Source organism: Stegodyphus dumicola, chromosome 5 (assembly GCF_044657685.1).
Source record: "Stegodyphus dumicola isolate Sdum_Otavi_A_Nest chromosome 5, ASM4465768v1".
In the NCBI taxonomy this organism is placed as follows: Eukaryota; Metazoa; Arthropoda; class Arachnida; order Araneae; family Eresidae; genus Stegodyphus; species Stegodyphus dumicola.
Genome location: NC_140772.1, coordinates 150912598 through 150924631, shown reverse-complemented (window position 1 = coordinate 150924631; position 12034 = coordinate 150912598). Strand labels below are relative to the sequence as shown.

Sequence of the window (12034 nt, the reverse complement as noted above, 5' to 3'; positions counted from 1 at the left end):
CTAGATAACTTTATGAAAAAAAATGTTTTTCAAAAGTGTTCCTTGCTCGAAAAAAAATTCCAGTTTGAACGCTTTCTCATTAAGACAAAGTTCGAAAGGAAATTTCTAGAAATTTATTTAAAAAGTCTGCTGGTAATACCTGATGCCACCATTTTTAGTTCTTTTTGAAGTTTTCGCTTCAAAATATATTATGATATGCAATATTGATATAAAATTTCAGACACGGGAAGTTATTTGTATAGCAGATTCAAAAGCTCAAACATAAAAATAAAATATTTAATTGGGCAGGATTTTGTGCTATAACAATATAGACTATCATAATCATGCTATAATAATCATAGACTTCATCCTTCCTAAAATTTTCAACTAAAAATATTTCAATAGGGATATCAGTAATCAAGCATATATGACGGTGATAGAAATGACCTTTTGAAATGAACTGTTGTTCTCAATGTTTCTTTGTTACAGTCGAGTCATTAACATTTAAAGATCATCGAGATACTTACTCTGCTGACTGACATCTGGTTGGTGGTGAGAGTTCCTGTTTTGTCGGAGCAAATGACGGAAGTGCAACCTAAGGTTTCTACGGAGGGAAGAGACCTCACAATGGCATTCTTCTTGGCCATACGCCTGGTACCTGTAACCCAAATAAAATAATTATTTGCATGTTTTATAAATTAGTGTTCAAATTTTGACAATGTACATATTTTAGGGAAACCTATAAAAAAGTTAAAAAAAGTTCTATAATAAAATGCATAGGAACCTTCTGCATAAAACATTTCGTTTCTCAAAAGTAACATCAAGAAAAACATATGTTTAGCAATAAATATCAAAGAAGTTCACATATGTAGAGGTGTGCGCAATTTTATTTATACAATACCGATTTAGATTACTAGCATTATAGATAGTAACTTACTTTCTCTTTTGCGTACTACTTTTATTAATATCTGAAAATATGCGTTAAAATGCTTTTAATTTCATAATAAAATGAATAATTTATAAATTAGTTAACTAGCAGAACTTTATACGATACCATGCAACGTATTTTTTGATTAAATATTTCCCAGGCAACATAAAGTTGAAAAGAAATGCTGAATACTTTTTTTAATCAGAAGTTTAGATTACGCGTTAACATATTGCTATTGTTAGGTCTCGATATGTAAAAAATTACAAATAACGTAGTTAATACACCGTTATTAAAAAATGAAAGAATCGGTGAGTTATGTGATTTCACTGCACTGGGAAGGGAGTGAGGCGAAGTTATTGTGGTAGTAGAGCCACTAAATTTCGAACACACATACGAACGTGTGCACCTCGAAGTTTGCTCGAGTTTTGAATTTCGAATTTTCTTTAATTATTTTATTTATATTTTGCGCGAATTTAAAGAGTTTTATTTTTAAATAGATTCACGAAGTCAATGTGTATGGCATTTTTGCACACACATTGTTAATTATGAGTGCTTCTTCTGTGATCTCGAGCACGAGAGATTAAAATTCAAAAATTGCAGAAAATAAAAATTTGATGTAGCAAAAATAAATTGGCTCCTGTATTTTTTTGAATGAGTTTTTTGTGTAGTTTGTTTAATGAGTAAATTACTTTATAATTAAACAAAACAAATAAAAAATAATTAGATTTGAACCACCCCAAAAAATTTACAACGAAACGAAATTTCTGAAAGAAGATAGGGGGATGCATAAATATTAAGCTACTAAATGGGGAAACAGAGCAACAGGAAACTAATGCACGGCATATAGCCTCAAACCACATCTTTGAACTACATCGTCAAACGACATCTCCATTCCATATAGCTCTAAATAAGTTATATTTCATTTAAATGCTTAATGGAAAATAATATTGCTTAGCTATTTTGAAGCAGCTCTTTTAATGACAACAACAAGACTGTTCAAATCTTAACACAACCTCCCCCCCCCACCTACTTAGCACAATAGGTAAGCTGAAGAAACCAAGTAAACAAGGTGTAAGAAAAATTGATCATCACAACTTTAAGGCGTGACAGAACATAGCAAAAGTAACAATTTTAGTTACACAATGTATGGAATGTGATCACGGGAACTCCGTAATTACGAAGAACATGGGAAAAGAAAAGTCGACATGAATCTAATTACGATGGATCGCGTTTACAAGACTCAAATTGACTCTGCTGAAAGCCTTGGCAGAATTACTATCTCTGTTGAAGATGCAGGAGATATGCCGAGTATCTTCCCAAAGTTATACGCCTATCACTTCGTCGCCACTGTGGTGCATGTATTGCAGTTGATAATCTTTTATTTGAGCATTATTTGTAAATATCAATTATTTCTCGTAAATATCCATGATTAAAACGAGTTTCCTTTCTCCGTGTTCTTTATATTTATTCGGTTACAATGTTCTTTGTTGCATTTGCCACATTCTATTACCCCTTTAAGTTGTGACTATCAATTCTGTTACATCTCTACATGACTATATATTTGACATATGAACTGTAATTAAAAAACTAAGAGATACACTGGTAAAGTACAATACAATCCACTACTGTTCTTAAAAATCCGGACACCTGAAACGAATGTAGTTTTCTTGTCTAATTCAAGATATATAAAGTACATAACATAGAGAAAATAATTCAAAACATTAAGATTTACATATGTCGATGTAATTAATATTTTGTGTGTCTACATATTGCTTGTATTTCTTGCTTCATATGTCGTGATATAGATTTACTTTTAATATTTTCACATACAGCAACAATCCAAGCTGAATTAATCGCATCCAAAGTTCATCAAGATTTGCAGAAATTTGAGGTAACACGTAATCCTTTGTTTGAGTATATGCTAGACATTTTCGATGATGGATAAACCAAATGATCTAATAGACTAAGGTAGAAATGAGACATACCACTTTGACGAACTTTTGTGTTGTTGCTGAAGTATGAGGAATATCATTGTACCGCTGAAACACTACCCTGGGAAGATGAAGCAATTACGGAATAGAGACCGTAGTAGAATGCCTTTGAGGTATACTGATCACTCGCCATGGGAGGGCTGAAATCTTACGATAGGTGATCTGTTGTTAAATCCATTAGCCTTATATACAAGAATGATCTTTGTTGGTTGGGTATGTACGGTCGGCATTACCTCGGTGGCAGAAACGCATGCGACCATCATCATGACGTTCCATGAATAAGTGAAGTGTGTTCAGTTCACGAGGCGTTCCAAGAAAGTAATCAGAAAAGCGTTTGCTATGCCTATAATCCACAGCATAATAAGCAGTGAAAAATGACTTTAGGGAATCAAATATCGTTCGTTATTGCTGCGTCAACATATCGACGACGCAAAACAGTCAGCCAAAGACATCCCGAGGAGACACCGATTCTCTCTTCAGTGTGTCAGCATCTTCTCTTACAGTATTCTACTCCCTTCTTTGAACTAATCTCTGCATACTTTTTCGATCAAAGAAACACGAGTATCAGAAGCCTGGCAACATCAGGAAAGACGCATTATGTTCTCTCATGCAATAAATAAGTTATGTGATTAAGTTTTTTTTTTTAATCCGAAGCAGAGATATTCTCAGTTGCTGCTGAACATTGACTCAAATTCCTATAGAACCAAACATGTTTACAAAAGAATATAATCTAACATACACAGAGACAGATTTTTTAGCTCTCACTTTGTACTTTAGGTTTTTATAGAATGATGGGACCGAAATGCTAACCACTTTACTTTGTATCGCTTACGTTACATATTTTAAAATAAAAATTATAACTGCATGCTTTCTAGGTCTTCTGTTTTTAAGAAAACTAGTGTACATCATGTATGAATTCTTTAAAATGTTTAATTGTCGATACCAAAAATTAAAGAGAAATTCATGCATTTTTAATTAAATTAAATGCAAAATGTAACGTTAAATTAAATTACTCCATTAACGTATAGTTCACAATTATTAATTTATAATGTCTTCGCAAGTAGTTACTTTTAACATATTATTTCGTCTCATACTAATTTTACAAAACACTAAAAATCGCTGTTGATGGATCTTCTCAGTATTTGCATAAAAGTTATATCTGTTTCGGAAGATAGAAAATATATTAATTAATGCAGCATAGTGAATTTTGTCAAGTGTTGCAGTTTAAATCTTCTAGCATAATACATTATAAATTTTAGTACAAATTAAAGCTTATTAAAATGGTGCAGAGGTTTATATTCATTTTTATACTTGCCTAAGGCTAAGCAAGTAGTAATCACAGCTGGCAGACCTTCTGGAATGGCAGCAACAGCCAAAGCTACAGCAATCTTGAAATAATATACAGCTCCCTAGAATGAGAAGTGTAGATATAAGTTCACAGTGTAACACAGTGCAAGTTCATAATATCAAAATAATCTACATTCGGAACACAAGCCATGAATATTAAGATTTAATAAATCAACTTTCAGCACAGTAATTAATTTAATGTAATATTAAAAACTGCTGTTGAAACTTTCCGTAGACTACCTCAAGAAAATATATTTAGGCCTTTTTTCAAGGTTTAGTTTAAGTATCTGGAGAAGATCTGAATCGGTTTAAGTTTGATACAAACATGACAACATAGAAAGTACGCAGATTTTCTCCATGATTTATATTCGGTGAAATAATGAAAAAAACTGAATACACACTTTCACAATTTACATAACCAAACCGTTTTACTTTGTGCAAATCCATAATTCTCTAATTTTGAAACGCGAATATAACACGGATACATGATCAATAACATACGTTGCTATTGGTAAAATGTTTAGCGCAAGATAATATATGGGATCTAACTTTTACGAATTGGTGGTCACTAATGGCTGCTGGATATAACGAGTTTGACAATGGCTGAATTTTTGGAACTCATTAAACCCGTTTTCTAAATATAATATACTATATAAACTTGAAAATATTTGTACACACAACTTTAGAGAAGTTGAACGTGTCTAATGAAACACACCAGACTTTTATAAATCATAGTTAAAGAAGGAATGAAATTAAATTCGAAATTATTTAGCGATAGTTTATTCTTTCCTGTTAAAATTTAAACAATTTACAAGCTGTATGTTTCTGGAAAAGAAAGTCACATTTCAGATAAATACTTCAAGTATTTGTTAAAATCAAAGATTATTTGTATTTAAATGAATCAATAGCTAAATTTTTGTCATTTCACCCAATGTAATTTGTATTACACAGCAGAAATACACATGCTTGGATATTCAACAGCTTTTTTATTAGGCCTGATACTATTAAAAGTGCTAAAGTATCCGTTCCGCCACTAATGGGAATAGCTACGCTAACACAGATACGCTGATGCAAGATATGAAATTTTGCAAAGAATCATAGTTTGAGAATTAGAAAAAATTAAAAAATTATGGCAATTTGGTAGCATAACAATACACCAACTCCACATTACTTTCATAAAGAAAAAACAGTAACCGATTTCTTGTCCTTAGTGCAGTCCATAGCACAGTTAACGTTTAATTCGCACGTCTGTATGATTAGGTAATAGGTTCTTACTAATAAACAACTATCCAAAATCGTCGGTACAGTATACAACAGTATTTGAAATATTGCATGTACAAACATACGCATGTTGAATACTGCTGAAACTAGTTTTTATTGTGTCAGGCCTAATGGTTTCTGTTGTATCCAAAGGGTAGTTTGAAATTTAGTAATATACAAATCATGCACATTAAGTAACAAGATGATTCTGAGATGGTTTCGTTTAAGTACAACGCATATGCAAAAAATACATTTTTACCTTGATCCATGATCCACCATGAGCAGGATCGTTGAAATGACCGATGTTGATGGCCCAGACAGCAACGCAGATGATGGAAATCACTTTTGAGAGCTGTTCACCGAATTCGTCCAGCTTCTGTTGAAGAGGTGTTTTCACTTCTTCGGTCTCTGTCATCTCGGTACGAATTTTACCTAAACCAAACACCAGCAGTTAATTAAAAAAAAAGGTACGGGAAAAAATTATGAAATCAAGTGAAAATTCTTTAGCGCCATTTAAACTGTTTCAGTAGTATGAATCAGACGATGTAATCTTCGAAGAGTTCTTTCTACTGTTGATAATTTGGTCCTATAACGTCAGTATATAACTATTAGCTCTTAAATTAAAATTAAAACAAGTGATAATAGCATTTTTACATGAAACAATTTCAAATCTTAATATCACTTTTGATCACAAGGTTTCTTTTATGAATACTGAATGACATTTTACGATTTCTTAGTACTTAGACGTATGATGACTATTCTCTTAGCTGCGTTTTCATAATACTAAAAATATAATATAATGTATTAGATTATCTATACCCTATAAAAACTCTTATCACAAACAAAAATGAACGAGTTTTTATAACTTAAAATTTTTCGAAATACTGCAGAATAAGCATGTGTAATAATTCCAAACTATGAACTTCAGAAGTTTGGAATTCTTAGCAAATGTTGGAAATTAAAATGTCAGAATTATATAATCAGTCGTCAAGTGTAAATTAAGTTCTTATTAAAATGAAGATATTTTAAAGTTTTGAAATATTTATTTCAAAGTTACCTTCCGCCAAATATGATCAATTGCAATTATAATACTCACCGATAGCGGTATCCAAGCCAGTTCCAATAACAATACCACGAGCTTTGCCTGCAGCGATATTTGTACCCTATAAAATGAAGAACAGAAGTAAACAGCTGGAAGAATTACATTTCCTATTCGTTTTAGTATCATATTATATATCAGGATTTTGATTCAGTTTATCAAAAATCTTCCGGGAAAACTGAAAATTTAGTTGCATATTGCTACGTAATTTTTATATATGCGTTATGTAGTTTCTGTTAGTTACACTAATTGCACTCAAACTTCACCAAATACTCGTAGTATCAGTTTATTCAGAAATCGTGCGTGGGTTTATATATTTCCTTCTGCACATCAGAATATGACTGCAGGAATCTGAATATTATTGAGAAAAAAGGTCTAACCTTTTGTAATATTTAAAATTATATCGACATTATGCTTGCCATTTGTCAGATTCCACTGGTTTTAAACACTGTTGCTCCTACGCTAACCTTATACTCATTTTTAGCACTGTTACTTAAATTTTCTTCACCAGTATATGCTACCAGTTTTCCTAATATAAAATCTAATTAACTTTAAAAATGAATTTTGTTTGAATGAATTACGAAATTTTGAACAAACTGCCTTCTGTAGCCACAAACAAATTTCGAAAGCTTTGAAATATTTATCTGTCATTTACAAAGATTGGAAATACAAATATTCTTTGATTTGATTAACAGTAGCAAAACGTAAAATGAACTAAATCATTTATTTTAAAAAGATTTCAAGTAGTTTATGAAAAAGGAATATTGGTCAAATGACATTTTCGCTGTTCTAACAAATTGAAAATTATAAAGATAAGTTGAGAGAATAATATGAAGCAGTAGAGAATACAGAAATTAAAGAAAGAAGTGAAATGAGATTGAATTAAAAATAGGTAAAAGTACATTACCTAGTATCTGGAAGAAAACACTCAAAATTGTCGTGCAGGATTTTGAAATACTTCTTAACATACAATTAAATCAGGAAAATATTAAACAATATGCTGTTCATCAAGCATAATCCTTCTTAACATACAGCAATCAGTGATAGAAACTAATTTAAAAAGAAAACTGAACATACATGATTGTGATATCTGGCGACTGTTTGGCGATCAACAGAGCATGCTTGGCGCAGGTAGCTCTTCTTCGAGAAGGGTTAATGTATTTATTAGGAGTTGCATGTTAGCCTCGGAAGAGGAAGGTAGTAGATTGTACTATGCGGTAGGAGCGACGTACTGCTCTGAGTAACTATTATATTATGCTTTGAATTATATATTTAATAAATGTTTGTTTCGTCTTGCTAAATGGTGCCTTATTAAACCACGAAGTCATCACAACACGCTCTCTTATGAGAAAACCAGAGAGGTTAGAAGCTTAGAGCGTTGAAAACGGAAGAGGCGTAAAGTTAAGCCTAACTAACGAAAGAAGTGTTCATTTGCAAAAGAGAGTAAAAACGTGAGAATTATTTAATCGAGAGTTTGAAAGGCTTGATTCTAAAGGAAAATAGAAGAAAATGTTCAAAAACGCAAAGAAAGAGGATTTAGTAACAGTTCTATTGGAAATTGGCGAAGAAGCATCCCCAGATTTGAAGCTGGTAGAACTGAAACACAAACTCCAGAATAGCAACGAATACATCAAAGATGCTGATTTCGTGAAAGAAATTCTGATTACTACAGTGGAGAATAGAAAAAGAAAAGAAGAAATGGAAAGAATGCAAATGGAAGAAGAAAGAATAAGAACAGAAAGAGAACACGAAATAGAACTAGCGAAGATTCGAGCAACTCAAAATGAAGGAAGTAGAAGTCCAACACCTTTAATCCAAAACACAGAACGAGAAACCGAAATTTCCCTGGACAAGCTGATCAAAGGAGTAGAAACACTGACTATATCAGTACCGAAGAGAGCAGAAGAATGGAATATATTTTTCGATTCTATCGAAAGAGCATTTAAGCACAAGAAGGTTCCTGAAGAATACAAATCAGAAATATTATTGAAATTAATAGGAGAAAAAGCTTCAAATGGTCTTGTTTATATAAAGGAGGAAGATCTGCAAAATTACGAAAAAGTGAAAACTCTTGTTCTGAAGGAATATCAACCTACTCCTCAAACCTGTTTAGAAAACTTCAGAAAAACTAAACGTTATTCCGGCGAAACGCATATCCAGTTCGCTTCAAGACTAACAGCTACATGGGACTATTACTGCAAGTCAAGAGAAGTAAAGGATTTCGAAACACTCAAGGAGTTAATTATTTCCGATAAATTATTCCAAGCATTAGATGCAGAAACAGCTGCACACGTCGCAATACGCCAAGGAAATAAATGGCTGAAGCCTCAAGAATTAGCTACAGAATGTGATATTTATTTCACGGTCAAAGGAAAATCTTTCGACGAAGTTCGAAATGGAATTAAGCGATCACCGAGATTCCTGGATACAACATGTGCACACGACAAATATATTCCACCACCCATGAGAAAAGAATATCCAAAACACGAAAGATTTCACGCGAGAAGAAAAGAATGTTATATTTGTGGAAATTATCAACACATCGCGAGAGATTGCCCAGACAAAAGAAGAAAGAACGAAACTGCAGTAAATAAGAAGGGAAAGGATGATTCCAAAACTCAAAAAAATTCAAACAGAACATCAAAAGAAGAAGCCATCGTAGCTAAAGTAGACTCATCCCATCTACGATCTGAATTCGCAGAACGCATCGTTCAACCACTGCAAAAAGTAGATATTTTTATTAACTCTGAGAAAATCGAAGCTATCGTAGACTCTGGAACGCAGATAACGATCGTACATTCATCGCTCATTCCAAATTTAGAGGAGAGAGAAGGAGGTAAAATATTGCTAACACCTGCTTTCGGACAACCAATTGAAGCAAAAGTTTGCCGTATACCTATTTACCATAAAGATCATGGAAGCAATATATTTAATTTTGTGGATACATTAATTGCAGTGACTGATAAGCTAAATGTGCCTTGCCTAATAACTCCAGAAATATACGAACTGTTGATTAATCCTGCGGCAGAAGAACCAAACGCAGAAAGAAATAATTACGGAAGCGAAAACTTACAAACTTTATTCGCCAATGCACAGTCAAACGACAGCGTCGATTCCCCCCCGCTAATGCTTATGGAGGAGAAAAACGAAGAGGAGGAAGGGAAGAAGGCGAGTGTTTATGTAAACACAGACTTATCGTCTGCTGAACGTCTACGCGAAGAGCAAGTTAACTGTCCCTCGCTGAGAGAAGCATGGAAGCTAGCAATAGAAAAAAAAGGAAATTATTTATTTATTGATCATCTTTTACATCACCAAGAAAAAATATTAGGACAGAATGTTTTTCAGTTAGTACTTCCACTTAGTAGAAGAGCACAAGTGTTGGAATTAGCACATAGTTCCATTTTCGGTGCACATCTTGGGATAAGAAAAACAAAGGAGCGAATACGATATTCATTTTATTGGCCTGGATTAGCACAAGATGTTGAAACCTTTTGTAAAACGTGCAAAGATTGTCAGTTGAAAAGTCCAGAAAAGCGATCTGACAAGATTCCCATCACACCGGTCAGAAGGCCAGGATTACCTTTCGAAACAGTTAACATCGACATTATTGGACCTATTGAACCTTCCTCTGCTAGGAAACATAAATATGTGTTATGTCTGGTAGATCAACATTCCCGATGGCCAGAAGCCATTCCACTGAGAAGCTTGACAGCAAAAGCCACTTGCGACGCACTTTTGGAGATTTTCATGATAACAGGAATCCCTAATACAATAGCTAGTGACAACGGAAGTAACTTCGTTTCAAAATTAACTAAAGAATTCCAGAAAAGACTAGGTTCTCACCCTAGGTTCTCTACACCTGCTTACAGTGCTTCAAATGGATTAGTAGAAAGATGGAACAAGTCCTTCAAGCAAATGTTACATCATGTCATCAGGACTGATCCTTCGAATTGGGATAAGCACATCCCATACCTGCTCTTTGCATACAGAGAAGTACCAAACTGCACCACGGGTGTCTCACCATTTCAGCTGATGTATGGAAGACAACCAACAGGTCCTTTAGCAGTACTGAAGTCTTCATGGTCAGGAGAAATACCTATACGACCTAATCTAAGTGAATCGGCAGTGGATTACTTACAGCTTTTAAAAATAAGGTTAGAACAAGCCAATTTAATTGCAAGTGATAAACAACAAAAATATGCTGACTACTTTAATCGGAGATCAATACCAAAAAATTTCAAAATCGGAGAACAAGTTTATTTACTCATACCAGATTCAAATAACAAACTCTATGCACGATGGACTGGTCCAGGAGAAATCGTGAATCATTGCCCACCTCATTCCTATAAAGTAAAACTACCTGATGGAAAGATCAAACATGTTCATGCAAATAAAATTAGAAAATTCCAAGCTAGTGTCAATGCAGTTGGAGTGATATTTGAAAATGAAGAAGAATTTGGAGAAATTATAACTTTACCAGGAAAAGATCTCTAGACCCCCCTGGAAGATTTTAAAATAGATGCAAATCTGAATTTAGAAAATTTGAATCCGCAGCAGAGAAGAAAATTGATAGCTCTTATCAACAAACACCGAGCACTATTCACCGGAAAGCTGAAAATAGCTAAAGTTGAAGCTCATAAAATTAGATTAATACCCAATATGGAGAGGAAGAAACCTTACATTTATAGGATTCCCAAGGTCGATGAAGAAGTAGAAGAATTATTGAAATCGGGACTAATAGAAGAAAGTAATCCAGAAATAGCTCATCCAGTAGTTTGTGTAAGCAAAAAAAATGGAGATATCAGATTGTGCTTAGATTATCGAGCTTTGAATGCAGTGACGAAGCCAGATGACTTTCCTATGCAAAATGCCATTGATTTAATGTACAGTATAGGAAGAGCCAACGTCATAACAACTTTAGATTTGCTGAAAGGATATTGGGCAATTCCCATGGAGGAACAAAGTAAAGAGTACACATCATTCAAAACTCATCGAGGTCAATATCAGTTTAAAGTGCTACCCTTTGGATTAAGGAACGCAGCAGCAACTTTTCAGAGAGTAATGAATAACGCACTGAAAGAATTTCAACAATTTTCAAGAGCCTATATTGATGACATAGCTATATTTTCCACGGATTTCGACACTCATCTCCGACATCTGGATAAAGTTTTTACCAAACTAGAGTCACTTGGATTTACTATCAATTCGAAGAAATGTTCGTTTGCAAAACCTCAAATTAAATATTTAGGACACATCATTTGATCAGGAAAACATCAACCAGATCCCGAGAAAATAGAGGCAATCAAGAAGCTGGAAACGCCGAAAACGAAAAGAGATCTTAAAAGTCTGTTAGGACTATGTAATTATTATCGCGATTATATCCCAGGGTATGCAGAGATCGCCTACCCACTCACAGAACTCACGAAAAAT

General features: G+C 33.6%; 1 protein-coding gene across 2 annotated transcripts in view; it reads right to left on the bottom strand.

Annotated features, from left to right (window-relative positions):
- SERCA (ATPase sarcoplasmic/endoplasmic reticulum Ca2+ transporting SERCA) overlaps positions 1-12034 on the bottom strand; it is a 90815-nt gene that overhangs the window by 17738 nt on the left and 61043 nt on the right. For both annotated transcript variants that reach the window (XM_085817205.1, XM_035356752.2), the window contains exons 9-12: positions 6602-6668; positions 5765-5937; positions 4214-4307; positions 507-637 (exon numbers count right to left, since the gene is read on the bottom strand). In XM_085817205.1, the coding sequence (XP_085673331.1) occupies positions 507-637; positions 4214-4307; positions 5765-5937; positions 6602-6668 (465 nt within the window). The remainder of the gene's footprint in view (positions 1-506; positions 638-4213; positions 4308-5764; positions 5938-6601; positions 6669-12034) is intronic.